This window comes from Balaenoptera musculus, chromosome 2 (assembly GCF_009873245.2).
Source record: "Balaenoptera musculus isolate JJ_BM4_2016_0621 chromosome 2, mBalMus1.pri.v3, whole genome shotgun sequence".
NCBI classification, from domain to species: Eukaryota; Metazoa; Chordata; class Mammalia; order Artiodactyla; family Balaenopteridae; genus Balaenoptera; species Balaenoptera musculus.
In genome coordinates this window covers 24,941,293-24,968,610 of record NC_045786.1, presented here as the reverse complement: position 1 = coordinate 24,968,610, position 27,318 = coordinate 24,941,293, and the positions used below count along the sequence as shown (strand labels likewise).

At 40.8% G+C, this 27,318-nt stretch overlaps 1 protein-coding gene and 1 non-coding gene across 4 annotated transcripts in view; both read right to left on the bottom strand.

The window, feature by feature from the left end:
- The window catches only part of PRKCQ (protein kinase C theta), a 152,307-nt gene that overhangs the window by 80,948 nt on the left and 44,041 nt on the right, over window positions 1-27,318 (bottom strand). Inside the window, exons 1-8 of one of the 3 annotated variants that reach the window (XM_036844052.1) lie at window positions 25,094-25,258; window positions 24,792-24,918; window positions 21,274-21,473; window positions 17,620-17,680; window positions 7,550-7,712; window positions 6,075-6,106; window positions 5,893-5,978; window positions 2,955-3,084 (exon numbers count right to left, since the gene is read on the bottom strand). In XM_036844052.1, the coding sequence (XP_036699947.1) occupies window positions 2,955-3,084; window positions 5,893-5,978; window positions 6,075-6,106; window positions 7,550-7,712; window positions 17,620-17,680; window positions 21,274-21,473; window positions 24,792-24,909 (790 nt within the window). In that variant the 5' untranslated portion in view covers window positions 24,910-24,918; window positions 25,094-25,258. Of the gene's footprint in view, window positions 1-2,954; window positions 3,085-5,892; window positions 5,979-6,074; window positions 6,107-7,549; window positions 7,713-17,619; window positions 17,681-21,273; window positions 21,474-24,791; window positions 24,919-25,093; window positions 25,259-27,318 lie in introns of those variants that run through there. The other 2 variants (XM_036844051.1, XM_036844054.1) reach the window with 2 other exon arrangements.
- LOC118891393 lies at window positions 8,834-8,941 on the bottom strand. The gene has a single exon (XR_005018976.1). It is a non-coding gene; the product is annotated as a U6 spliceosomal RNA (small nuclear RNA).

Genomic DNA, 27,318 nt, shown 5'->3' with positions numbered 1-27,318 from the left:
TGAAAGGAAGGAAAGTGTCCAGAGACCGTGTTCTCACCACATGGGAGAGTTGGGCTACTTGAACTAAATGATCTGCATAGGCTTCTAGCTCTGAGACCTACGATGCTGGAGGAGTATCGTGATTCATTAGTCCTAAAAACAGCACGACCGTGCTGTGACTGTGGGAGCCTTCTTGTACTGGGGGTCGGGCACCTGTGTGTCTGTGTAAAGACAATATCGCTTCATGTCATTAGTCTTAGAAAATGCAAATTCTGCTTATGAAACATCACCGTTATGCCAAAAAAAAAAAAAAACTAACGAAGATTTCCCAACACCAGCAGATAGAACTCTGATCTCACGTCCTGCTAGGTTCCATAAAGGTATATCAACAGGGATTGTTACAGTGGAATTAGGCAGGAGAAGCTATAAAATCATGCCGTTTTAATCTTCTTACCTTATTACTTGCCCATCTGTGTGCAAAAACTTAGCACAGTGACTGGCCTCCAACAGGTGTTCACGAAAGACAACTTTTCTTTCATCTTTATTATTTACTACAATAAAATATTCTTGAAATATTTAGGTGAAATTTTAGCCATCTTCACCTTTAGTTTTCACTAAACAGTTCATAACAAGACAAAACAGCATTTTCTAGTAAGTAAGCATAAACTATTACTCATCCCAGTATAAAGTCATAAAAATCCACCTGAAGTGGAACCTTTAATACAGTAAAGATGCTGCTCATAATGGCTTCTGCCCTCTGAATTCTGCCTTGTTAGCTTGACTCCTCCCGGGCTCCCGGATGCAGGTTTTACGCTGGGCGGCCCCATTTCCTACTTATTTCCTGCAAGGTAGAGGGAGGCACGTAGCGGGCATCGAGCACCTTGCTCTTTAAAACTGTAGCGGATCTAAGCTCGTCTCTGATGTGCCGTGAAGAGAGGCCCCGTGCCCACTAGGATTACAACGTCCTAAGTCTGTTACTAACCTAGTAGGTGATAACCGGACCTCGGTGAGTGCAAACAGTCCCTTCCGATGACTGATTTCATGGGAATTTCAGTGGCGAGAGAAAGGAGACGGTCAGGAGGAGCGGGGGCCCTACTTAGGAAGGAGGCTTACAGGAGAGTAAGAAGAAGAGAGAGTGAAGAAGGGGGGCGGGGAGAGACCCAGGGGAGAGAGTGAGAGGCGGAGATGCAGATGAGGGCATGAGGGGGGGGCAGAGAGCGCCCAGCCTCTTGGGGTTCCAGCAGGAACAGAGAGTGACTTGGGGAAGGAGAGGGGGGAGGAGAGGGGAGAGGAAGGGGATGAGAGAAGAGAGGGAGTAGGGTTAAGGAAGCACAGGAGGACAGGGAAGGAGGAAAGAGAATGGGATGAAGAAGGAATGTTCGAAAAGGACAGAACCCAGCAGGGTGTGGGAGCCGTGGAACAATGCCAAGGAATCCTCCTGGAAGTTCTGAGCTCAGAGGCACAATCGTGCTGTTGGGACCAGCTCGGCCTCTGCAGGTGGGGTGCCTGGGCTCCAGGGAAAGAAAACCCGACGAGTGAGAGCATCACAGGAACAGGGGCGCCACCAGACGGGGATCTGATTATTCCTGTCCGTTTGTCCCAGCAGAACACTCCAATATTACCTGTTGCCTACGACTCTTAAAGACACTCTATACAATGCCCGGCCCACCCACCCATGGACTCTTAAACAGGTGTAGAGAGGAAAGTGCGTGGTGGTACTTTGGGTGATGGAGGGATTGTTCAGGTGAATTCTGACTACCTGTGGGTTTGCCTTCGGTAATGATTTGGAGACCTAACCCCTCCCACCTCCATTAAGATGTCACTCCGGGCTCCACCAGACACATGGATGCAACTGGGATGAGGACAAGGAGGCAGCTAGGGGGGATCTTCCTCCTTAGGTCAGCGCTCTTTATCACTTAAAAGATACAACACGCGTTAGCCAGTGGCATAAGTTAAAATGGGGCTGCCCAGAAAAAATAAAGTGGCTTCTGTGTTTAATCAATATCCTATGATAAACCATAATGGAAAAGAATATATAGTAAAAAAGAATGTATATATATGTATATAATATATATATATACACACGTATATAATATATGTGTATAACTGACTCACTTTGCTGTACAGCAATAATTAACACAGCATTGTAAATCAACTATACTTCATTAAAAAATTTTTTTTAAATAAAATAAAATACAAAGTTCCCTGCTGAGCAAGGCACCTCTGTTTTGAATGTTATCTGGGCTCTGTCCTCCCCTCAGCTGCATTCCAACGGCAGAAGTACTTTGTTAGTTCTTGTTGGAATTTTTCCTCCCTACCCCCTAACCCTGGCATAACAGCATCTCAGTTTCTAAAGGTTATTGCCTTCGCAGCCTGGACTTTCACAGAAAGAAAGCTCTTGTGCTTTTTCTCAGGGTCTGGCTGAATACCTCCATGGTGGAGGCCATCAGAAGCAGAGCTGGGCCTCTTCCTGTGCACGTGGAGTTCACAGCACGCTTTGGGGACAGGCTCTCCAGCTTAAGTCAGGCAGTTTTCTGCGCAGGACTATCCAACAGCGAAACAGACGTGCCAGGCTCGCTCCCTGATGGAGCCACAGACAGAATCGTACTCGCTGGTGCTAAGGAGAGCGGCAGGGCTGGAGCTGGGGAGGTCAGGAAGGGGCAGGTCCAGGGGAGGGAGCCCGTCAGAGGAGAATCAGGCAGGCACCACAGAAGGCATCGGGCCAGGGGCTGTGACATTGGACCTGGATGACCGGGCACTTCTCTGGGAAACAAGGCATGGGGTGGGGACAGGTGGAAGGAAAAGAACAGCAGTGGCTTGTGACCGGGGAACTTCTCATTCAGGATCACGGGGCTCTTCCGGGCTGGATGGAGAAGGCAGTCACCTCCGTCCTCCCCCCGCTCCCTGGTTCTCTCCATCAAAGCTGCAAATCCAGCCACAGGGGGTTCCAGGGGGGCCACGCTCGTCAGACTCACCGTCGCACTTGAGGCCTTGCCTTGCCAGGCCCCAGAGCAGGGTCCCACAGTGCTCACAGAAGGTGGGGCTCTTGTAATTGTAGACCTTAAATCTGTGCGGCATGTCGATTTTGAACCTCTCCTTGTGGAACTGAAAGGGAAAAAGAATGCGTGATGGTCGGTGTGTCCCCGCTTCCCCACTTTTCACGTCTTAGCAGATACTTTAGCACAGTGAACAGGATAATAAAAACACTGCAGTGATGTTTATTAGAACCCATAATTTTTACTTGTCAAGCCTTATAGTCGTGTCCAAAGAAGACAAGGAGCCGTTAGCTCTCCTAGGTCAAGGGCAAGGGGGCAAGATACACATATTAAGTAACCTGGAGATGGCTGAAGTCTGCGGCCTTCCCACAGACGGGCTAAGATTTCAGGAAGAGGAGACCAATGTTATTTATTTAAATGGGAGCTAAGTAAACGTACTTCCCTTCCTATTTTAATATAAATATTTCCTTTTCTCTTTCAGCCTAGCACTACTGCTTTAACCTTTGGAAGATGTTATATAATGCCTCCTCTAGAGACATCGGTTTATTAGTGCGGGAGCCCAAGGTGGGAAGCCTTTTCACACTTCTTATACATGAACTGAAAAGACAAGAGGTAGATAACAGTTCTGCCAGGTGCTGTGATAGACACGTCACATGTGTTATCTTTTACACGTGTGATATCTCATACAACCCTCAAAATACCTCTTTTGAAGCAGCCTCTGTTAGTATCCTGATTTGATAGGTGGGGAGATTCAGCACAGATAGGGCCAGACACTTGTCTAGGACACACAGCTATCAACTGAGCTGGGATATCTATGAGCCTGACAGTCCACATCTGAGCCCATCCCCTCTTTCACCATTACTCTTCGCTCTCTCAAAATAAATGTGATGGTTTACGGGATGGAGAGAAGGGAGATGACAGAGGGATGCCGATAGTAGATATAGTGAAGATTTTTATTTTTAAAGTGTTCTAGAGTTTAAATTCTCCCCTTTAATCAAACTTATTACATTAACAACAACAAAAAATCAGGCACTTTGATTCCTGGCAAGAATACCAATATTCTTGTGCAGTATAAAAAGTTTTATTTCCTTGAGACTTAAAATCTCTACAGAAGTTTTTAATTAAACAATTTCTTTGAGAACATGTACAGTAAAGTGGCCTTATTTGTTAAAGGAATACATGTTCTCATGGTGGCTTTTGGTCAGCATTTAGTCTTTAGAATGGCTATTTAGAATGGCTTAAAGGCTGCCCAGCACTTACTCGAGATATTTTCAACCAAGAAAAAATGCGTTTCAGAACTCCTATTTCGTAGAAACTTTTCCACATAAATATGAACAAGTGATGTCAAGGTCCAGGCTAGCAGACTTCTACTTCAAATCCTGAACCCAAGTCCAAATGGTTCAAGATGTGTCTGGGAAAGACTACAGATCTGTACTTTCCAACATGACAGTCACTCACCCACATGGGCCAAGGGAACATTTACAAGGTGGTGAAAAGATGTGCTGTAAGTGTAAAACACGTACTGGATTACGACAACTTTGTATGAAATAAAACAATGTAAAATATCTCAATTTTGTATATTGATTCTATCTTGAAATGATAATATTGGAGCAGATTGGGTTACATAAAGAATATCATTAAGATGAATTCCACCTGTTGCTTTTTCCTGTCTTTAATGTGGCTACTTGAAAGTTTAAAACTTTACGTGTGGCTCTCATTCTAGTCCTACTGGACGTTAGCCATTGAAGTTAACAGTCATGCTTACAATTTGTGATTTTTCCAGGAAAGCTGAAGGCATCAGGTAAAGGGAGCAGGAGGGCAGGATGAAAAGAGGTATTGTGATTTCAACGAACAAAAGCCTTAGTCTGGGAGGCCGAGACCCGAATTCTAGTCCCAGCTCTGCCAGGTGGAAATGGTTGACATTGGACAAACTACTTCAACCTCTCTGAGGCTTAGCAGACTCACTCATAACAGATTATCCCCTTCTGGCTCTAAATTTTAAAAGAAATTCTACTCTGGAAAAACCCAACCGATCTGCTATCTCTTTGCCTGCCCCTTTGCTGGAGAAAATCACACACCCGGGAGATGGCTGCCCTCAAACTCAAATGGACTTGCAACTGTGCTTGGCAATCCTGCTGCTTTTCTCGAATCCCCTTGCCTTGCCACCTCTGAGATAATTATTTTACAGCCCCTTCTTCCTCCTCAAAGACACTTATTGCCTTCTTTCTTCCCCTAGTCCTCAGACTTCATTGAGGACCTAAGCCATCTAAGGGAAGCTCCGTCATCTGTCCTTCCCCAAATCTACAAACCTACCTTTATCTACAACCATCTCTCCAACTCTTTCCTGTCCATCAGAGTTTCATGTCCATGTGGCTTTGGACCTCTTCCCTTCTTGCCAAGACTGACTGCTCTGGTTGCCCCTCTCTCTCTGCAGCTTCATCTGCCTCCCTCTCCCACAGAGTAAAGTCTAACTTGCCCCCAGATGACACATCTCAAAGTTCATTCTGAAAGAAATATTTGCCTCTCAATATAAGAATTACCCATCCGTTACCCTCCCTTGTAAATGCTCACATCTGCATTTTATAACCATTGCCTCTACTCTTTAACTGTCACTTCTAGCTGTCGATGCCACAGGACTCGTTCTCACATAATTGATCAGAACTGTGCTTTCTGGCCACCTTTCTGTGATGTTTTTCTGGAAAAGGTAGAATCATTAAAATTCTTCTTGTGCTCTCTTATTCATCCCCTAGTTTTGGATCTCAGTAACCATCACCACTGGAGAGGAAAGGGTTTTAGGGTGTGCAAGGAAAAATTTAAGCATTCAAATTCAGGCATTAGGAACAAGAATTAGTGGGCTGTAAAATGATGTCAGGATAAAATCATCGTATTTCAGACAGAGAGGAATCTCGATCCGTACCATGGTTTCTCGGCTGTTGATAGCTGATCCTGTGCACTTCGCTATAACTTTATCGATACACTTCTTGTGAATTGCTGCATTACATTCTGAAAAGAAATGACTACACCTTGAGATTTTCAGAAGTTAAGGGGCAACTAAATGAAAAGAATGACGATAATACAACAGAAATCCTTCTGACTTACGTCGACACTGGTAGCCCTGTTTGTTCAGACCCCTGCAATAAAGCACATGTTTGAATATTTATATGGACCTTTGAGTCAACAGTAGTAGCAAAAACATTTAAAAGATGAACAAGATCTCATAGCTTTCTACTATCACAGAGCATTTTCTGATCTGCAGCACTGTTCTATTATTAGCCAAGAGTGTTAACATGTGCTTTTATTTTAACCTGCTTTATGAAAAGTCTGATAAATTAGATAAATGAGGAGTTGTTGATTTCCCTCCCATTTGCATATTTTCCAAACAAACATGTAGAGATAAAAATGCCTGACCAAAAATGGATAAAGGGGGGACTTCCTTGGTGAAAGAATCTGCCTTCCCATACAGGGGACGCGAGTTCGATCCCTGGTTGGGGGACTAAGATCCCACATGCCGCGGGGCAACTAAGCCCGCGCGCCACAACTAGAGAAGAGAAAACCTGCATGCCACAGCTAGAGAGAAGCCCGCACACTGCCGCAACTAGAGAAGCCCGTGTGCCGCAACGAAAGACCCCGTGTGCCACAACTAAGACCCGATGCAGCCAAAAAAAGAAAAAATTTTAAATTAATAAATAAATAAATATTTTTAAAAAATGGATCATGGGCTCGTGGTAGCAAATTTCCACGTCTACGCTTAAAAATTCAATGTCTCACTAAGCTCAGTACAGATAAGCAAAGATATCTACATTTACAACATTTTATTTTATAACATTTTATTTCCTCTTTCTGAGTATCTGAGAATATTTGCAACTAATGAATTCTCAAGCTTAAGACCGATGCCTGAGTAACATTCACTGTTAGAAAGGAAGGAGGTTCAAGTCATTAGATGAAGACAGTTGATGGAAATCCACCAAAAGTCTACTTGACCTCTGGATACCCTGGTTAAGCAGAGGTTAAGGAGAGAACACCCCAGAAGAGGCGAGGAGGCTGAGGCCAGAGATAGGAGTCGTTTCAAGTCTCCACTCTACCATAGCCTTTGCTGTGTGTTTACCAATCTGTCTGTTCGAGGGCTCTTAAGACACCCAAGAGCCTTGTAAACATTGAAACCCATTAGCTCCAATGGGCAAATGTTGCCTTTTGCAGACATTAGTAGCAGCACAGTTGGGCTGTTGAGCTGGTGGCAGTTTTGACTGTAAAACTGTGCTTACGATAAAGACCTCTCCTTCTTCTTTCCCTTCCCACTCACCCCCATAAGCCTCCCATTTAATTGGAAACTGAAGTCCTTGGAACCTTTCCTAAGGAGGCTGGTTTCCTTGCTCCACAGGAGTTATATGATGAAAATGTTCTATAGAGTCACACCCTTTGAGCCTTCTCAATCCAGGTGAGGCCACTGGAAACTCTCAGGTGGTACCTATTCTGGCACACTTCCCCAAGGTAGGGCACGCCAGACCTGCTGGATCAAGAAGATGCGACAGAATGCATAACCTGAAGCTTGCGAGTGAAATGCTGAGTTACCATACCAGACAAACTCATGGCAGACGGAGCAAAACGTGGGTTGTGGGAAAAAGGTGGCCGTGAACTCATGGCACTTGACGTGGTGGACTTTGGCCTGTTTGATGGCTCCTCGGCGCTGATGCAGAGCAAAGAAGCCTTCGTTCTCGAATTCACTCATGTCCTTTGTGTCTGCAGGAAGAGGACGGGACAGAGTGACATTCTGCCACATGGCTGTCAGAGCTGGGGGCGGCGGGGGTGGGGGAGATGGGGAAGGGACAGAGACTGATGAGGAATGAGACAAGCATCGAGACCAGCAAACCCCAAGTACTTCTTTTTTTTTGAATTTCTGAATTTTATTTATTTTTTTATACAGCACGTTCTTATTAGTTATCTATTTTATATGTATTAGTGTATACATGACAATCTCAATCTCCCAATTCATCCCACCTCACCCCTCACTTTCCCCACTTGGTGTCCATACGTTTGTTCTCTTCATCTGTGTCTCTATTTCGGCTTTGCAGATAGGTTCATCTGTACCATTTTTCTAGATTCCCCATATATACGTTAATATACGATATCTGTTTTTCTCTTTCTGACTTACTTCACTCTGTATGACAGTCTCTAGGTCCATCCACGTCTCTACAAATGACCCAATTTCGTTTTTACGGCTGAGTAATATTCCACTGTATATATGTGCCACATATTCTTTATCCATTCACCTGTCGATGGGCATTTAGGTTGTTTCCATGACCTGGCTATTGTAAATAGTGCTGCAATGAACACTGGGGTACATGTGTTTTTTTGAATTATGGTTTTCTCTGGGTATATGCCCAGTAGTGGGATTGCTGGGTCATATGGTAATTCTATTTTTAGTTTTTTAAGGAACCTCCATAGTGTTCTCCATAGTGGCTGTATCAATTTACATTCCCACCACAGTGCAAGAGGGTTCCCTTTTCTCCACACCCTCTCCAGCATTTGCTGTTTGTAGATTTTTAAAAAAATTTTTTTGCTGATTTTTTTTTTAACATCTTTATTGGAGTATAATTGCTTTACAATGGTGTTAGTTTCTGCTTTATAACAACGTGAATCAGCTATACATATACATATATCCCCATATCTCTTCCCTCTTGTGTCTCCCTCCCTCCATCCTCCCTATCCCACCCCTCTAGGTGGTCACAAAGCACCGAGCTGATCTCCCTGTGCTATGCGGCTGCTTCCCACTAGCTATTTTACATTTGGTAGTGTATATATGTCCATGCCACTCTATCACTTTGTCCCAGCTTACTGTTCCCCCTCCCTGTGTCCTCAAGTCCATTCTCTAGTAGGTCTGCATCTTTATTCATCATCCTTGTGCAGGGGCCATGCTAATCTTCTCTGTATCGTTCCAATTTTAGTATATGTGCTGCTGAAGTGAGCACTGTTGTTTGTAGATTTTCTGATGATGGCCATTCTAAGTGGTGTGAGGTGATACCTCATTATAGTTTTGACTTGCATTCCTAATAATTAGTGATGTTGAGCAGCTCTTCATGTGCCTCTTGGCCATCTGTTTGTCTTCTTTGGAGAGATGCCTATTTAGGTCTTCTGCCCATTTTTGGATTGGGTTGTTTGTTTTTTTAATATTGAGCTGCATGAACAGTTTATATATTTTGGAGATTAATCCTGTGTCCTTTGATTTGTTTGCAAATATTTTCTCCCATTCTGAGGGTTGTCTTTTCGTTTTGTTTATAGTTTCCTTTGCTATGCAAAAGCTTTTAAGTTTCATTAGGTCCCATTTGTTTATTTTTGTTTTTATTTCCATTATTCTAGGAGGTGGATCAAAAAAGATCTTACTGTGATTTATGTAAAAGAGCGTTCTTCGTATGTTTTCCTCTAACAGTTTTATAGTGTCTGGTCTTACATTTAGGTCTTTAATCCATTTTGAGTTTATTTTTGTGTATGGTGTCAGGGAGTGTTCTAATTTCATTTACATGTAGCTATCCAGTTTTCCCAGCACCACTTATTGAGGAGACTGTCTTTTCTCCATTGTATATCCTTGCCTCCTTTGTCATAGATTAGTTGACCATAGGTGTGTGGGTTTATCTCTGGGCTTTCCATCTTGTTCCATTGATCTATTTCTGTTTTTGTGCCAGCACCATATTATCTTGATTACTGTAGCTTTGTAGTATAGTCTGAAGTCAGGGAGTCTGATTCCTCCAGCTCTGTTTTTTTCCCTCAGGACTGCTTTGGCTATTCGGGGTCTTTTGTGTCTCCATACAAATTTTAAGATATTTTTTCTAGTTCTGTAAAAAAATGCCACTGGTAATTTGACAGGGATTGCATTGAATCTGTAGATTGCTTTGGGTAGTATAGTCATTTTCACAATATTGATTCTTCCAATCCAAGAACATGGTATATCTCTCCAACTGTCTGTGTCATCTTTGATTTCTTTCATCAGTGTCTTATACTTTTCTGAGTACAGGTCTTTTACCTCCTTAGGTAGGTTTACTCCTAGGTATTTTATTCTTTTTGTTGCAAAGGTGAATGGGATTGTTTCCTTAATTTCTCTTTCTGATCTTTTATTGTTAGTGTATAGGAATGCAAGAGATTTCTGTGCATTAATTTTGTATCCTGCAACTTTACCAAATTCATTGATTAGCTCTAGTAGTTTTCTGGTGGCATCTTTAGCATTCTCTATGTATAGTATCATGTCACCTGCAAACAGTGACAGTTTTACTTCTTCTTTTCTTTACAAATTTTCTTCAATTTGTAATCCTTTTATTTCTTTTTCTTCTCTGATTGCTGTGCCTAGGACTTCCAAAAATATATTGAATAACAGTGGCGAGAGTGGACATCGTCGTCTTGCTGCTGATATTAGAGGAAATACTTTCAGTTCTTCGCCATCAAGAATGATGTTGGCTGTGGGTTTGTCATATACGGACTTTATTATGTTGAGGTAGGTTCCCTCTATGCCCACTTTCTGGAGAGTTTTTATCATAAATCGGTGTTGAATTTTGTCAAAAGCTTTTTCTGCATCTATTGAGATGATCATATGATTTTTATTCTTCAGTTTGTTAATATGGTGTATCACTGATGAATTTGCATATGTTGAAGAATCCTTGCCTCCCTGGGATAAATCCCACTTGATCATGGTGTATGATCCTTCTAATGTGTTGCTGGATTCTGTCTGCTAGTATTTTGTTGAGGATTTTTGCATCTATATTCATCAGTGATATGGGTCTGTAATTTTCTTTTTCTGTAGTATCTCTGTCTGGTTTTGGTATCAGGGTGATGGTGGCCTTGTAGAATGAGTTTAGGAGTGTTCCTTCCTCTGAAATTTTTTGGAAGAGTTTGAGAAGGATGGGTGTTAGCTCTTCTCTAAATGGTTGACAGAATTCACCTGTGAAGCCATCTGGTCCTGGACTTTTGTTTGTTGGAAAATTTTTAATCAACAGTTTCAATTTCATTACTTGTGATTGGTCTGTTTGTATTTTTTATTTCTTCCTGGTTCAGTCTTGGAAGGTTATACCTTTCTAAGAATTTATCCATTTTTTCCAGGTCGTCCATTATATTGGCATAGAGTTGCTTGTAGTAGTCTTTTATGATGCTTTGTATTTCTGCGGTGTCTGTTGTAACTTCTCCTTTTTCATTTCTAATTTTATTGATTTGAGTCCTCTCCCTCTTTTTCTTGATGAGTCTGGCTAAAGGTTTATCAATTTTGTTTCTCTTCTCAGAGAATCAGCTTTCAGTTTTATTGATCTTTTCTATTGTTTTCTTTGTTTCTATTTCATTTATTTCTGCTCTGATCTTTATGATTTCTTTCCTTCTACTACCTTTGGGTTTTGTTCTTCTTTCTCTAGTTCTTTTAGGTGTAAGGTTAGATTGTTTGAGATTTTTCTTGTTTCTTGAGGTAGGCTTGTATAGCTATAAACTTCCCTCTTAGAACTGCTTTTGCCGCATCCCATAGGTTTTGGATCGTCGTGTTTTCATTGTCATTTGTCTCTAGGTATCTTTTGATTTCCTCTTTGATTTCTTCAGTGATCTCTTGGTTATTTAGTAACGTATTGTTTTGCCTCCAAGTGTTTGTGTTTTTTACGTTTTTTTCCCTGTAATTTATTTCTAATCTCATAGTGCTGTGGTCAGAAAAGATGGTTGATATGACTTCAATTTTCTTAAGTTTACTGAGGCTTGATTTGTGACCCAAGATGTGATCTAACCTGGAGAATGTTCCATGTGCACTTGAGAAGAAAGTGTAATCTGCTGCTTTTGGATGGAATGGCCTATAAATATCAATTAAATCTATCTGGTCTATTGTGTCATTTAAAGTTTCTGTTTCATTATTAACTTTCTGTTTGGATGATCTGTCCATTGGTGTAAGTGAGGTATTAAAGTCCCCCAGTATTACTGTGTTACTGTAGATTTCCTCTTTTAGAGCAGTTAGCAGTTGCCTTATGTATTGAGGTGCTCCTATGTTGGATGCATATATATTTATAATGGTTATATCTTCTTCTTGGATTGATCCCTTGATCATTATGTAGTGTCCTTCCTTGTCTCTTGTAACATGCTTTATTTTAAAGTCTATTTTATCTGATATGGGTATTGCTACTCCAGCTTTCTTTTGATTTCCATTTGCATGGAATATCTTTTTCCATCCCCTCACTTTCAGTCTGTATGTGTCCCTAGGTCTCAAGTGGGTCTCTTGTAGACAGCATATATATGGGTCTTGTTTTTGTATCCATTCAGTGAGCCTGTGTCTTTTGGTTGGAGCATTTAATCCATTCACGTTTAAGGTAATTATTGATATGTATGTTCCTATGACCATTTTCTTAATTGTTATGGGTTTGTTTTTGTAGGTCCTTTTCTTCTCTTGTGTTTCCCACTTAGAGAAGTTCCTTTAGCATTTGTTGTAGAGCTGGTTTGGTGGTACTGAATTCTCTTAGCTTTTGCTTGTCTGTAAAGCTTTTGAGTTCTCCATCAAATCTGAATGAGATCCTTGCTGGGTAGAGTAATCTTGGTTGTAGGTTCTTCCCTTTCATCACTTTAAATATATCGTGCCACCCCCTTCTGGCTTGTAGAGTTTCTGCTGAGAAATCAGCTGTTAACCTTATGGGAGTTCCCTTGTATGTTATTTGTCATTTTTCCCTTGTTGCTTTCAATAATTTTTGTCTTTAATTTTTGTCAAGTTGATTACTATGTGTCTTGGCGTGTTTCTCCTTGGGTTTATCCAGCCTGGGACTCTCTGTGCTTCCTGCACTTGGGTGGCTATTTTCTTTCCCATGTTAGGGAAGTTTTCGACTATAATCTCTTCAAATATTTTCTCAGGTCCTTTCTGTCTTCTCTGTCTGGGACCCCTATAATGCAAATGCTGTTGTGTTTAATGTTGTCCCAGAGGTCTCTCAGGCTGTCTTCATTTCTTTTCATTTTTTCTTTATTCTGTTCCATGGCAGTGAATTCTACCATTCTGTCTTCCAGGTCACTTATCTGTTCTTATGCCTCAGTTATTCTGCTATTGATTCCTCCTAGTTTTTCATTTCAGTTATTGTATTGTTCATCTGTTTGTTTGTTCTTTAATTCTTCTAGGTGTTTGTTACTTAATTCTTCTAGGTCTTTGTTAAACATCTCTTGCATCTTCTCGATCTTTGCCTCCATTCTTTTTCTGAGGTCCTGGATTATCTTCACTATCATTATTCTGAATTCCTTTTCTGGAAGGTTGGCTACCTCCACTTCATTTAGTTGTTTTTCTGGGGTTTTATCTTGTTCCTTCATCTGGTACATAGTCCTCTGTCTTTTCATTTTGTCTATCTTTCTGTGAATGTGGTTTCCGTTCCACAGGCTGCAGAATTGTAGTTCTTCCTGCTTCTGCTGTCTGCCCTCTCCTAAGTACTTCTTAAGGTTGGTACAATACGAAGTGTCTTTCCTTAATTCCATAACAGGATTACCAGAGGGTGTATTGTTATAGGATTGAAACAATGAGGCTGGATTACTGGCTTGACCCTTCACTCCTCTTTCATGACACTGAGCTATATCCTCTTTCAATTTTTAAAACCAAAAGTCGGAACATTCAAAGTATTTAGCAGCCTCTCCTATTCACTGTCAATGATGATTCAGCCAGAAAAGGCAGGAAGCGGCAAATACTTTGCCTGTAATTCTACAGAATAATGTGGTTACTGACAGTAAGTTGAAAATGACATTTTTTTTAGGTCCCAGGATGCTTTATATCTGGTTGTTTATGGACAAGAAGAAGTAGGAGGGAGCTGGCCAGACTTCTGAAGACAAAAGAACTTTGGGAAGTTGTTTATGCTCTGGTTCCTGAGGCCCACAGTAATCAGAGGCACCAGCCATAGATTACACAGGTTAAAGTGGAAAGGGCCAGAGATGAACAGATCACTGCAATTAAAAAAAAAAATGTAATCCTGGATGTTACCTAGTCACCTACATCAAATCATCACATTCACATTTCTTCAGTTCGCCCTGGGCTCTGGATATTGGTGAAGATACTTTGGGTAGTAACTGTCCACAGTGTCCAATGCCCAAATGACATCTTCCCAAAAGGCTGGTAGAATTCTGAGAATACCAGTGAGACTATCAGCCCTGGCTGAAGCCCAGGCCCAAAGAAAACACACAACAGCAAGGCAGTCATGGTTTAACAGCACGATGGAAACTCTAGCATGTGATAGAGTGTGACATGGTACACAAGAAAGAAATAACAAAAATAATCATCATCACTAAAACAAGGGTAATGAATTTAATGATTATAGTTCCTACAACCACGATTTTAAGTAGCTTGAAGATTGTTGGATGACTTATTCTATTTATTTTTTCCAAATACAAAAAATGGAGGTTTAGCGAGAATAAGCGGCTCATGTTTCACAAATGAAAAGAGTTCACAATATTTAAACGAAATTATTTCCATCCTGGCTAAGCCATGGCAGAGACTGGACAACACACTTGAGGCAAATGTTCCTGCCAAAGTACCTTAATTTCCCCACCCCTTAGAGTGGCCAGGCTAGAAACACACTGGGTGGACAAAGGTGGGGCATGGAGGTGGAGACCTCTCCCGCAGGATCCAGCCTAGTCTCAGGACTCATTTTAGGACAAAAGTCTTCTCCACAGGGCTCCACAGGTCTGTTTTATGGAAACTCCAAACTTCCAGATAAAAAGCCTTCCTAATAAAGAGCTCCTTAGATAAGGTTGAATATTTTGCCTAATACTTCATTAGGCAATTTAAGTCTTTTTATTAGGAACTGGGTCAGAAATAAACTAGGCTTGGTGAATAAGGGATTAAATTTAGGGTCACTAAGGCAACTGCCTTCTTCTTCAAGTTCTGGTTTAAGTGCAGAGATCAATTTACAACTTGGGACTGGCATAGTAGGCCATTTGTCAGTAAGATTTGACTCATTTTTATTTTGGTCCAGATGAAATGAAATGAAATAAAGCATAAAATTACTTTTAAATTCAGGGATGGAAGTGAATTATTCTGGGAACCCTATCTGTATTACTGTAAAAAATTATATATATATATAATTATGTAAAAATTATATATAGTCTAATACATAAACTATTATATGATAGTACAGACTACATATAACTATATACTTATAAAATAGTCTGTGTATTAGGATGTAACACTGTACATTTAAAAAATGCCGGAGAGTATTAAAAAGGAATTCATTCCCTTGCTCCTTCCTGTGATTTCCTTTATCCTCTGACCATTTTAATCACTACAAGAAAGTAAATGTATAAAAGCTCAGAAGTTTAAAAATTCTCCTCGTATTTACTGTTTATTTCTGAAGTAATTTGGTCTTCTGTTTGTTTATTGGCTTGAATAAGTGCATTGGTTTTTGCATGTTTGGTTATTTCTTTTATACTAATGGTGCCCAATCTATTTATTTAGTTTAATCTGTCACTTGTTTGTAGTCAGTTAAATCACAAATATTTCCTGGCCAGCTATGAGCAAATTGTTATGCTGAATGTTCTAAAGAACTATGAGACATCACCCCTAATTCGGAATGGCTAATAGCCCAGTCAGGAAGACATGGCACTCACACAAAGAATAGACTTGGAGATAAGTACACACCCATATTTTTTAGGAGGTAGGAAAAGGAATTACAAAAGAGGCCATGAAGAGGCAGCTGAAAAATTAAGAGGAAAACTTGAATAATATTACATCAAGCAATCCAAGAAAGAATGGGTTTCTCAGCATTGACTGAAACAGAGATGTCAAGGGAATTGAAGGTTAAGACACATGCATTTGTTTTGAGGATTCGTTCTCTTGGAGAAAGCCATGTAGCAGATTGTTTGAAATATAAGCCAGACTCTTAAGGTTTAAGAATTGACAGAGTAGTGAAGAAACAGGGACTGATACATTAAACTGCTTTCTCAAGAAATGTGTCAGGGAAGGAAAGGAAAGAAAAACTCATGGAGGTTAAAACGTTTAAAAAATTTTTCTTTTCAGGTTGGAGAAGATAGCTTAATTATGTATGTCTTGGTAATGAGATAGAAACCACAGAAAGACAGAAAAGTTGAAGGTGCCAGAGAGGAAGCGTGACTGATATTACAGAGCTGCTAGGGGTGAGAGCCAGGAGACCAAGAAAGGGAGGGACTTTCTCCGAGGCAGAAGAGCAGGAAGAGATGCAGGACGAAGCAGCTGAATCCTAAAGTGCAGAGACGGACAGAAGACATAGTCTCTCCCAATTACACTGGAGGTAAAGCCAACCTCCAAGAGTAAGAGAAGATCAAGACACCTTCAGCAACCAAGGAGTATGGGCATGTTTGGAATAGCCATTGTGTGGGAACCAAAAGAAAATAAAAGGAATTTCTAAATTCAGAGTGAGTCCAACTGAACAGTTCAACAAACATTCATTGAGTACCTCCTACGTACTCAAAGAAATAGGAATATGAATGAAATCATGCCATTTGCAGCAACATGGCCAGACCTAGAGATGATCATATTAAGAGAAGCCAGACAGAGAAAAGGCAAATATCATATGATATCACTTATATGTGGAATCTAAAGAAAAAGAAAGACACAAATGAACTTATTTACAAAACAGAAATAGACCCACAGACATAGAAAACAAACTTATGGTTACCAAAGGGGAAGGGGGTGGAGGGATAAAAATAGGAATTTGGGCTTAACATATTCACACTATTATATATAAAATAGATAATCCACAAGGACCTACTGTATAACAGAGGGAACTATACCCAATATTTTGTAATAACCTATAAGGGAAAAAGATCTGAAAAATAAAGTATATATTGGGTTGGCCAAAAAGTTCGTTCGGGTTTTTCTGCAACATCTTACGGAAAACCCGAATGAACTTTTTGGCCAATCGTGTGTGTGTGTGTGTGTGTGTGTGTGTGTGTGTGTGTGTGTGTGTGTGTAAAATAGATATATATATCTGAATAACCGTAATGTACACCTGAAACTAACACAACATCGCAAATCAACTATACTTTAATAAAAAAAGATTTTAGGAGTAGTAGCATTTGATTCATTGACACAGCACTTTGACAACAGGATATAAACGCAACAGGAAGAACTGACGGGCTGTCACAGGCACCAAGCACACTGCCTGTAAATGTAACTTCTGTGAACGGCATCTGTGTGTGAGATGGAAGTGAAACTCTTTAGTGATGCATTTTTTCCCTCCTTGTTCCTATAAGGATTTGAGGTGACTAACTTGAAGCATTAGGATTTTGCTACTATAGTGTTATAGAAAATATCGGTTTCTTATTTATTTTGTATCCTACTGATGGTGTGACAACTTGTTATATCACATCATTTATACACAGTGTGTACACACAGAGCAACACAGTAGCAGAGCCTTTGGTGTTTACATTAAATTCCCAAATGAAAATACAGACAGACTAGAAAAGCACTGGGCATACGAATTCATACCATTTAAAAACGAATGCTATAAATGTTTTCTATTTCTGTGTGGATCTGGCCCCATAGAGTGTATACTCAACTCATGCTTGAGCACCACTGGGAATTTTAAGAAAATTCCTCGTGCTTCCATCTTCTTTGCTCTCAGAAAAGCCAAGTGAAATAAGTTGCACAGGAGAGGAGACATGCCCGCCACACCCCCAAACAGGAATAAGAAATGCCACTTGCCACTCATTTCCAGAAAGTATCTTGCGTTCATTAGCATTCGGCCTTGAGGTTTCAGCTCTAACTGGTGGAAGGAAGGAAAGAAACAAGGGTCAGAATGTGAGACAAGTGCTGAGTTGAATGACATCACAACTGGCGAGTTTGGTGATGGCAGGAGATCCCCAGCGGGGGGCCCACCCCTGTTCCCTTTCACTTAACTTACCCCTATTATCTTTAGACTAGCACAGCATCCGTGAACATAGGCTTTCTTTTATTAAAACACCTCAGCAACTACCTAATTTGACTTGGAGATCAAAACTTCCTTAAGGAAGAAACCAAATTCTAAAACAGATTCTATCTGAATTCCTTGCCCTGTGCTACTGCTTATCTGAAGAGTTGTAATAGGGTAGATTCATATCTTGATGGTGACAAAAGAATCATGGAGGCTGGGGACTAGCTCACTTGGAGAACAAGTAGGTTCCCTTTGGAAAGAAAGAGAAATCCTGCTTTGAGGATGCCTGAATACACTTGCCTCTAGGTTAATTGGGTATTAAATGGGAGTGGCCTTTTTCTTTCACACAGAGAGCCTGTTTCCTTTGGAAAGTGCTGGATAGTCTGCTAAGGGAAATTTTAATTAGATTGGTCGAGGAAGGGATTTTAAAAACGTTATTTCAGGACTTCCCTGGTGGCGCTGCGGTTAAGAATCCACCTGCCAATTCAGCAGACACGAGTTCGATCCCTGGTCTGGGAAGATCTCACATGCCATGGAGCAACTAAGCCCATGATGTGCCACAACTACTGAGCCTGCGTTCTGTAGCCCGTGACCCACAACTACTGAGCCCGCGTTCTGTAGCCCGTGACCCACAACTACTGAGCCCGCGTGCTGCAACTACTGAAGCCCGCGTGCCTAGAGCCTGTGCTCCACAACAAGAGAAGCCAACGCACTGAGCAGCCTGCCCACTGCACCAAAGAGTAGCCTCTGCACACTGCAACTAGAGAAAGCCCGCGCACAGCAATGAAGACCCAACACAGCCAAAAATAAAATATAAACAAATAAATAAATTAAAAAATATATATACATATATATATTTAAGTATCATTATGTAGAAGGGATGATGCAGGAAATCATGTGATGTGACATAAGGGGTAAAACGGCAAATCTGACACGACCTGACCACTACTGATTATATACTAAACTGTAACACTGTACTGTAAATATGCTAAAAAGAATACGAAGGTGAACTGCAGGGCATTGCTGATCATTACATCCATGGGTAACTAGAGTAACTGAAAAATAGTAAGAAGGGTCTGGTCGAACTCAGGATTGAGTATGAATCATGGCTAAATAATTCAAGGTCATGGTGACCTTGTGCCTGTCACCAGACCTTTAAAGATCTCAGAGAACTGACATAATAGTGATGCCGGTGTTACAGCATCACTACTACTAGAATTTTATGATGTGACAAGCTTGTACTGCTTGGTTATCTACACATTCTCATGCAAGCTTAAACAGATTAATGAAAAGAGAAGTGCTTTTGACAACAAGTATGTACACCATTATTTTCTGGTTTATGGAATAATAAATAAGGAGGCAAAGATAAAGCTAGAAGAGCAAGGGAACAGGGGGTCAGTCCCAAAGGAAGTGGGAAAAATTGGTACCAGGTGACTGCAACCAATATTACCAATATTCGGTACCGATATTCAGGAATTAGTGGTGATGGAGGAAATTAAACCAGTTAGCTGCTGGAAGAACAACATTCACAGAATTTCACAGTCCATCATGTTTTTGAGAGAGAACAGGAGATAACCGCACCAACAGGGAAACTCTTGGGAAAGCAGAAGGAAAATCTTAATGTTTGGAAACTGGATGGTGTTTATGGAAGTGAGAGGCAACTCTGAGAAAATCATTTTTGTTTTTTTTAAATAGAGAAGCTAATTTTAAGAAAGCAGATTGCAATAGAAGCAAGGGAAACTATAAGTCCAAAGCAACCTGTTGACCTTTAAACATTATAAATAAAAGTAAACTAACAAATAACCCTGAAAACAGCAAAGGTGGAAAATGTAAGAAGGTTGCCAGTAGTTAAATGAGGATCCAAGGGCTTATGTCTCAAAAATCCCAATAGGCAAAAAGTGTAAAAAGTCTGATAAGGATAAAATCAGAGAAAGTCGAGGCAAGAAATCAAATGCAACTTTAAGAGATACAAATAGAAAAGCAACTTGTTTGTCAGTGATGCTTAACAAAAGAATTTTTAAAATAGTTATCCTCTCATTAATTAAAAAGGAAATCAAATAGCCTGCTACTTAAAAAATGAGAGATTTGGTGACTCTTCCCTTTTTTTAAAAAAATGGGGCAGAAAGTGGAACATAAATGGGAATGGGGGAAAAAACTAAGGAAAACTTTCTCCGGTTTCTCTCTTCTTTCTCTGAGCCTAGCCAAATGCTCCCATGATTCAGTTGTACCTACAGCCTCACCCCCTCACCTACCGGGTTTGTATAAACCTTTGACACTAAGTCACATACTTGTGACATTATCCACTTATTTAAACTCTTCCTACTTGTATAACCAGCTACCCAAGAGGAATTCTGTTTCCGAGATCCTCTCCCCAGGCTGAATGCGAAGTGCTCAACAGATACACTGAACTAAGTTATCTAAACACATCTAAGCATGGGGAACTTGAAGAAAAAATCTTGATATATCTTTATCTTTAAAGATTACTTTAGTGATACAAGCAAAGATACATGTACTTTCCTAAAAAGTACCCTTTTTTTCAGGTCAAAAATACATAATTGACACAAAAATCTAGGTTTTAGGTTTGTACCATTCCCATTTTGAAACCTGTGACTTGAAGATCTTTTGGCTGGAGTTCTTAAGAATCTGTACAAAGCAGAAAGGTAAGAATCTCCTTTGCATAAATGATACAGACATGTGAAAACACTTTCTGGGTTTCAGATCATGTAAAAGCAGTTTTTACTATTATATTTTCTTCAATTTTTGTACCCCAGAAATTTTCATTAGAATTTTTTATGCTTTCATATTTTACTTCTTCCTTTAACTTTCGAAACATTTGCTACCAAAATAGTTATAATCTAAGTTTTCAAAAACTTGGTGTGGTAACATGAATTGTGTATAATGTACTTTTTAGAGTAAAGTAAGCTAAGTGAACACATTATGGCTAAAAAAAAAAAAAATTATAGGGACTGAGATATCAAACATTAAATGGATCTTTGCTCTCTCTTCTCACTTATCCACCCATCATCTTATCTAAAATAATTTATCAAGATACCACATAGGTACCTAGATATCTTGATATCTACGTGATATCTTGATAAATAGGCCACAGGTAGGTTCCCAAGTTATGGAAGATTTGTGATATTTCCAAGTTTACTTTAACAGTTATAAATAAATCAATAACAGTTCTTCATAGCCTAAGAGACCTTCTTCCCCTTACATAAGAATCAAAGAGATTTGAGTATACCAGTACGTTCTAAGACTGCAATGAATAATCATCATCATTATCAAGCCACCAATGAGTCAGTGGTAGGGAGTCAGTTTACTCAAGGCCAGTGTATCACACCTTCAGGATGACTCTGAAATTTTGAACTAGTCTTCAACTACTATGGTTCTTATCACTTAATGGAATATACACTTAAAATAAAGCTCACAGCTTGGCTATTTACCCATATTTCTGTCTTCCCATTGTTTTTCCTACATCTCTCGGCCAGGGAGTAGAGCTCCACAGTTGTTTCGGATATTAGGTCCACATTTTTGCCCTTTACGATGATCTGCATTACTCTTCCCTTGTTGATATGGGCGTCAAAGGTGCTGTCCCAGGGAGGGTACATGGTTGGCTTTTTCTGGATGTACATCTGCCCATTCTCTAGGAACAGAAAGATATGTTCTCATTACTCCCTTAACCAGCCCTGGGAAATAATTCAACTCAACAGTGACACCTATTCCCTCTGCTCTCCGGGATAGATCAGTCTGTTGGGAGAACAAAAATAACACGTAAAGGAATTAGAGATTGATCTGAAAGATACAGTGGCATAATTTCAGGCTTACAATGAGTGCTCCTTTAAAAAGATATTTAAAACTTTTCCATTTGACATAAATACACTAAGAGGCAAAACCTTTAAAACATCATGAGCCATTGTTTCCTTCCCTAATTTGCAAATGAGGATATATTTTACATAAACCATGCACCCTAAGCAAAAATTAACAAGTATTCCAGAGAGGTGGTGGTCATCATCCCCAGAGCCAGTGAAGCCGGCTGTAGACCTGCAGGCAGGTGGGGGTGCTGGAAATGGTTAGCAACAGGAGCCAAGGTCAGGATGATATAGTTTAAGGGAACTTCCCCAGAACCACCAGGCGACTCGGCTTACTCGTGGGATTAGGCAGTGTTGTCATATCTTTCATCCATGTTGGATTTTCCATAGTATTTGTTCTTTAATCATTTCAGGAGCAGAAAACTGCAGCTGTATTTCAGTGTTTGTTTCTTGTGATCATAAGCACACAAAGTGGCAGATTTAGCAATTCAGAGATGTTGATAAAGCAAAAGGAAAAATTCACTTAAAACAGGGAAACAAAGCAGTTCTGAATCCTGATTCTCTCCAGCGCATGATGCTAAAAGCAGAACAGGCATTTAGCATTTGCTAAATTATTCTTTGGGAGGCATACAAGGATTTGAAGAAGCAGAGACTTCAAAATTTAGGTAAACCTGGCTATGAGAGGTATAAACTCTGACAGTGTTGAGCGTGGAATAGGAAGGGGAAGATTTTTATGTCTTGTTTAAAAGAAGTTTAACTCAGGATCGGACTTTAAGAAAAAGCAACGGCAATATTAGTGATCAGAGTAACGTTTTACTTCCACAGGCTTGAAGTCACCCCTCATAATTCCTTTAATTCCTCCCAACCATAACCATTCTCCACACCCCGAAAAAGGACAGAAATTCCCACGGCAAGGCATTTTTTACACCTTCATTCAGTAATGTTTGCAATCACTTAAAAAGAGAACCAGAACTCAAGATCCTATCTATTTAAAGTGGGTTTTGCCATTTTCAAAGGCTCCCAGACGGACAGCGCTGTGTCCTGTTTGTCCCTGTCCTACTGCTTTACGTAAAATGCAGCCTCACACCCCCGAGACTGACAAGTGCTTAAACTCTAGAGAAGTAATATTTGAATGATCATGTTCAGAGTGATTTCTTTTCAGAACAAAACTAAAACAAAATCGACACCCCCAAACCTCCAAACTCCACAGCCTAACCTTTTGGAAAAACAAAGTCTTCTTCGACACGTTCTCTGGATCCACACGGCTGATTAGACTAAGTTCAAAGGCAAGGCCAAAAGAAGAAAAAATTTTAAAAAGGCTCTCAAGAGGCAAATGTCAGTGAGAGCTGTGGCTGTAAAGGGAACTGGATCCCGGGGACCCATTAAGTCGAAAGCAGCTTTGAAAAACTCAGACATTGCACACTTCAAAGATTTTGGTGACCTTTGAAAGGTTTTAGATTGGGAACAAGTGCCATTCTCACTTTTAACTAAACAGGAGAGAAATCTGGGCAGAAGGGAAATCGAGATCATCAGACAGTCTCCCCCGCTTTGATGTGCTCGCAGGGTCTGGAAGGCTGAAGTCAGTCAACCACAGAGCAGAAGTCTTATAAGGGACAGAAAAGCCAACACACCAGGATTTGGAACCCCAGGGTTCTGAGCTGGAAATATCTAGCTGGAGGTTCTCAAGTGCAAAATCAGGTTCCTCTTGCACCTGTGAATGTCACCCCCTTAAAGGAGTATTTTTTCAGGACTTCTGTCTCTCTCCATCTGTCTCTCCGGCCCCAATCCTTCTCTCTCCCCACTACCCTGCTTTAATGTCTTCACTTCACATGACTTACTACATGATATTTTTGTTTCTTGCCTATCTTCCTCTGCTAGGAAAGAAGCTCTAGAGGAAAGGCACGTATTCTGACCCAGTATATAGTAGGTGCTCCATAAATACTTTCCCTGTAAATGAACTATAATGGCTCCTATTGTTACTGGGACTCTGCATTGGTGGCAATCAGACTTCCCTACGAAGTCTCTGTGAAAACCAGAATGTGTGTAGGAAGGCAGTGAAGCTGGAAAAATCATGGGATGTAAACTTCCTCCTGCCCTTTTTTTTTTTTTTTTTTTTTAAGAAAGTCCATGAGAGGGCTTCCCTGGGGGCGCAGTGGTTGAGAATCTGCCTGCTGGTGCAGGGGACACGGGTTCGAGCCCTGGTCTGGGAGGATCCCACATGCCGCAGAGCGGCTGGGCCGGTGGGCCACAGCTGCTGAGCCTGCGCGTCTGGAGCCTGTGCTCCGCAACAAGAGAGGTCGCGATAGTGAGAGGCCCGCGCGCCGCGATGAAGAGTGGCCCCCGCTGGCTGCAGCTAGAGACAGCCCTCGTGCAGAAACGAAGACCCAACACAGCCTAAATAAACTAAAAAAAAAAAAAAAAAAAAAAGTCCATGAGAATCTTAAAATACAGAGGCAGGGATCAGGGAGGGTGGGAACAGTTGAAGTGATCATGGAGAGATTCCAGACAGAATAGATTATTTTAATGGAATGATTTAAACCCACAAAGGAATCCGGGAAGACTGTCACACTTTCCCCCTCACCATGAACTTCTCATAGATATTTAAATTTGACAGAACATGACTATTCTTTCACTCAACCAGGGTTTTAGTAAACACAAAAGTAAGTTTTCTGTAATTTGGACTCTAAGCACTAATCGTATATTCTTTGTACTATTCATCTGAGCTTGGCCAAGAAGCAGTAAACCACCTTTGGAGTTAATTCTAAGATTACGCAGACTTTATCTATGATCACTGACAACAACCAGACTTAACACCACCATGTTCTACTTCAGCTCATTAAAGTAGACTTTTTCCCCCATTAACTCTTCACATAATGTCCTCAACTCATTTCTCCTTTCCTTTGTTTATGTGGAAAATGGGACCACGAAATATCGTAGAACATGAGGCCGGAGACCAGGTCTAGTTCAGAGGCTGTTACTAAGCCCATATGCCTTTGAGAAAGCACTTGGCTTCCCTGGGCATCAGTTTCCTGAGCTGGAAAATTAGGTTGCGCCAGATGACCTGGAAGATCCCGGAAGACCTTGCTTCCCAGTTCATAGTAGGGTCTTCCTCCCCCTCCCCCACCCCACCTACACCACCCACTCAAGCTTACCTGATTCAACATACTCTTTGACAAGCACAGCACAGTAAGGGTTAACGGCCTCTCCCTGGCACGGCTGGCAGGAGCCACAGTCAAAGTTGGACAAACCAATTCGAAGAAATGGTGACATGGTCGCTCCCTGAAAAGCGACAAAAGACAAATGCTGTTTGGGGGCTGTAAAATATATTATTGTGGGTGTCCCATCCCCACTTAACCAGTGCTTTATCGCTGACAGCCAGAGCCTCAAATGGCTCAACTATCCATTCAAACAAATGTTTTACTTCCCCTTCTGCACAGTACATTATTGGGCTCACCCCAAACCACAGGCTGACTAGCCAAAGAAAGTGGCGTTCTGGACTTCACCGTTGTTGAACCTTGTCAGTTAGACCTAAGTTCCACTCTTAATCGAATGGAGTTTTATTTAATAGTTGCAGAGAGAAGCAGAGGCTTTCCAACATTTTATTTCTTCTATCAATATTATTCAAGAAGTTACCCAGGAAACAACACACGTAATAAGAAAATGAGTTTACAAACAGTGAGTCTATTTTAGTCACACCAGTTGAACATGACACCATGAAATTCCTACATGGGCTATTTATGTGTGTGATGGAATTAGCTCTGGATATTTATTCAGCAGCTGATCTCTGTTTACTTTAGACACACATACACACATATACATATGGATATATATAAATTAAACTTTTGAATATTACGAACCACTTAAAAACCCTAAATCACTGACCACTGTAAAATACCACTTCATTGTGGAAGGATAAACAAAGTACTTCGTAAAAGCCAAAGAACTAATAATTACACTTTCCTGGACATATCGGTGAAAATCATCGTAGTGTTGGCTACAAATTCCAGGATTCCAGTCTGATTCTTCATCTGTTGTTCCTTCCTTGTCTTTGTTTTGTCCATTTACTTCAACCCTTTTTTAAACCTACTTTTCCATGAGGTTCCATTAATCTGAAACTATTATCTGGTATTTAGTGATAAAGTTACGTCTTTGCTTCCTCTTTCTCTTGAACTGATTTTGCCTCACGAATTTTCCCAAACATTCTTAAGCAAGCCAAAGATATCAAGAAGAAGGCATTAGCCATCTTTTCACCTTTTTGTGAAGGAAGAAAACTACTCAGAGTAACAGGATACCAGATGTGAGAATCAATGACACAACTGGAAATCTTGGGCCCGTAACCCTGAATCCGACAGAGCCATAAAAGATTGCCAGTCCTCTGGAATGCCGGCAGCCTGGGTATTTTTTGAACAAACAGAGAGACAAATTAGGGGCTCTTGATCACTGCTGTTAATTTCATGGAGGTTAAGAGAGTCCCAATTTCCTGCAGTTCAGCAGGTTTAACTAAAGGAGATGGTTATGGGATCACCATGATTTGTCAGGAGTTCTTAGACTTGAAAACACATTCTGTATATGTCACTCTGCTGAATTAGCAGCTAGATGACTTCCAGATTTGTCCTTAGGGGGCCCCCTTCACCCTCTGAGCTTAGAACTCTTGGGCAGAAGCCTGGCTAAGAGCTGAGAATTCTCCAGAGAAAACTTCTTTGAGACCCCCATTCCTGGACCACGTAGATCTTTCAGACAAATCTATATTCCTCCACTAATCAGGAACAATCACCAAGAACTAGCATCATTTATGCGAGTATTTACCATGTGTGGACTTTTTGAAGATTTCCTTAACACAAGTGAAGATAAGTAATTAATTCTGACTTGAGCCTCGAGGGATCACTGACTCATAAAGTCCGAGTTACAACCACTCTGACCTTTACTGATGGATGTGTCACTCTGCTATTTCCAGGCTGGGTTCAGAATTAGGCAACAGCAGCTCAACATGCACCTGGGAAAATCTGTCTGGGGAACAGACCGAAAGCTCTAGTGTCCCCAGTGGTTCTATCACAGTAAGGAACAGAGTTACTGCAAAACCCCCTCCCCCAACAGGGCTGGCTCAGACATCAACTGACTTCCTATCCACAGCCATCCTGATTCCCTCCCCAGTTCGCCAGACTCGCCTGCCCTATCCCCTCACCCAATAGCATTTTGATGATTTGCCCAATGCATGCATCTGTCTGGTAGTCAAGCCACTGTCTCTCTTTCTAAAGGTCTAGTCACAGTGACGGGATCTGACATTTTGACATTTAGAAAGCAGAACTGGCATTTGTGTGCTTAACCTCACACGTTGTTCAATAAAGCCTCAAGCTCAGGGGGTGCCTTTTAAAGGCAAAAGGTAGCATTTTATTGCTGAGCTGCCCAGAATCTTTTCCCCTTCTGTAATAGTAATAGGCAATCATCATGAAATGAAGAAAATACACAAAAATGATAAAACACTCCTCATAGTTCCACCGATAGAAACAAATCACGGTTACTATTTTGATGGATTTTCTCTAGTCTATTTTAATTAATGGGTTTTGTGGTTTTGTTTTATATGCTGTGCTCATACTGTGTGTAAGAGATTGTATCTGACTTTTAATTTAACATTTTACCAAAAAAAAATTATCCAAGCTACTATGTCATCTCTGTAAGCAT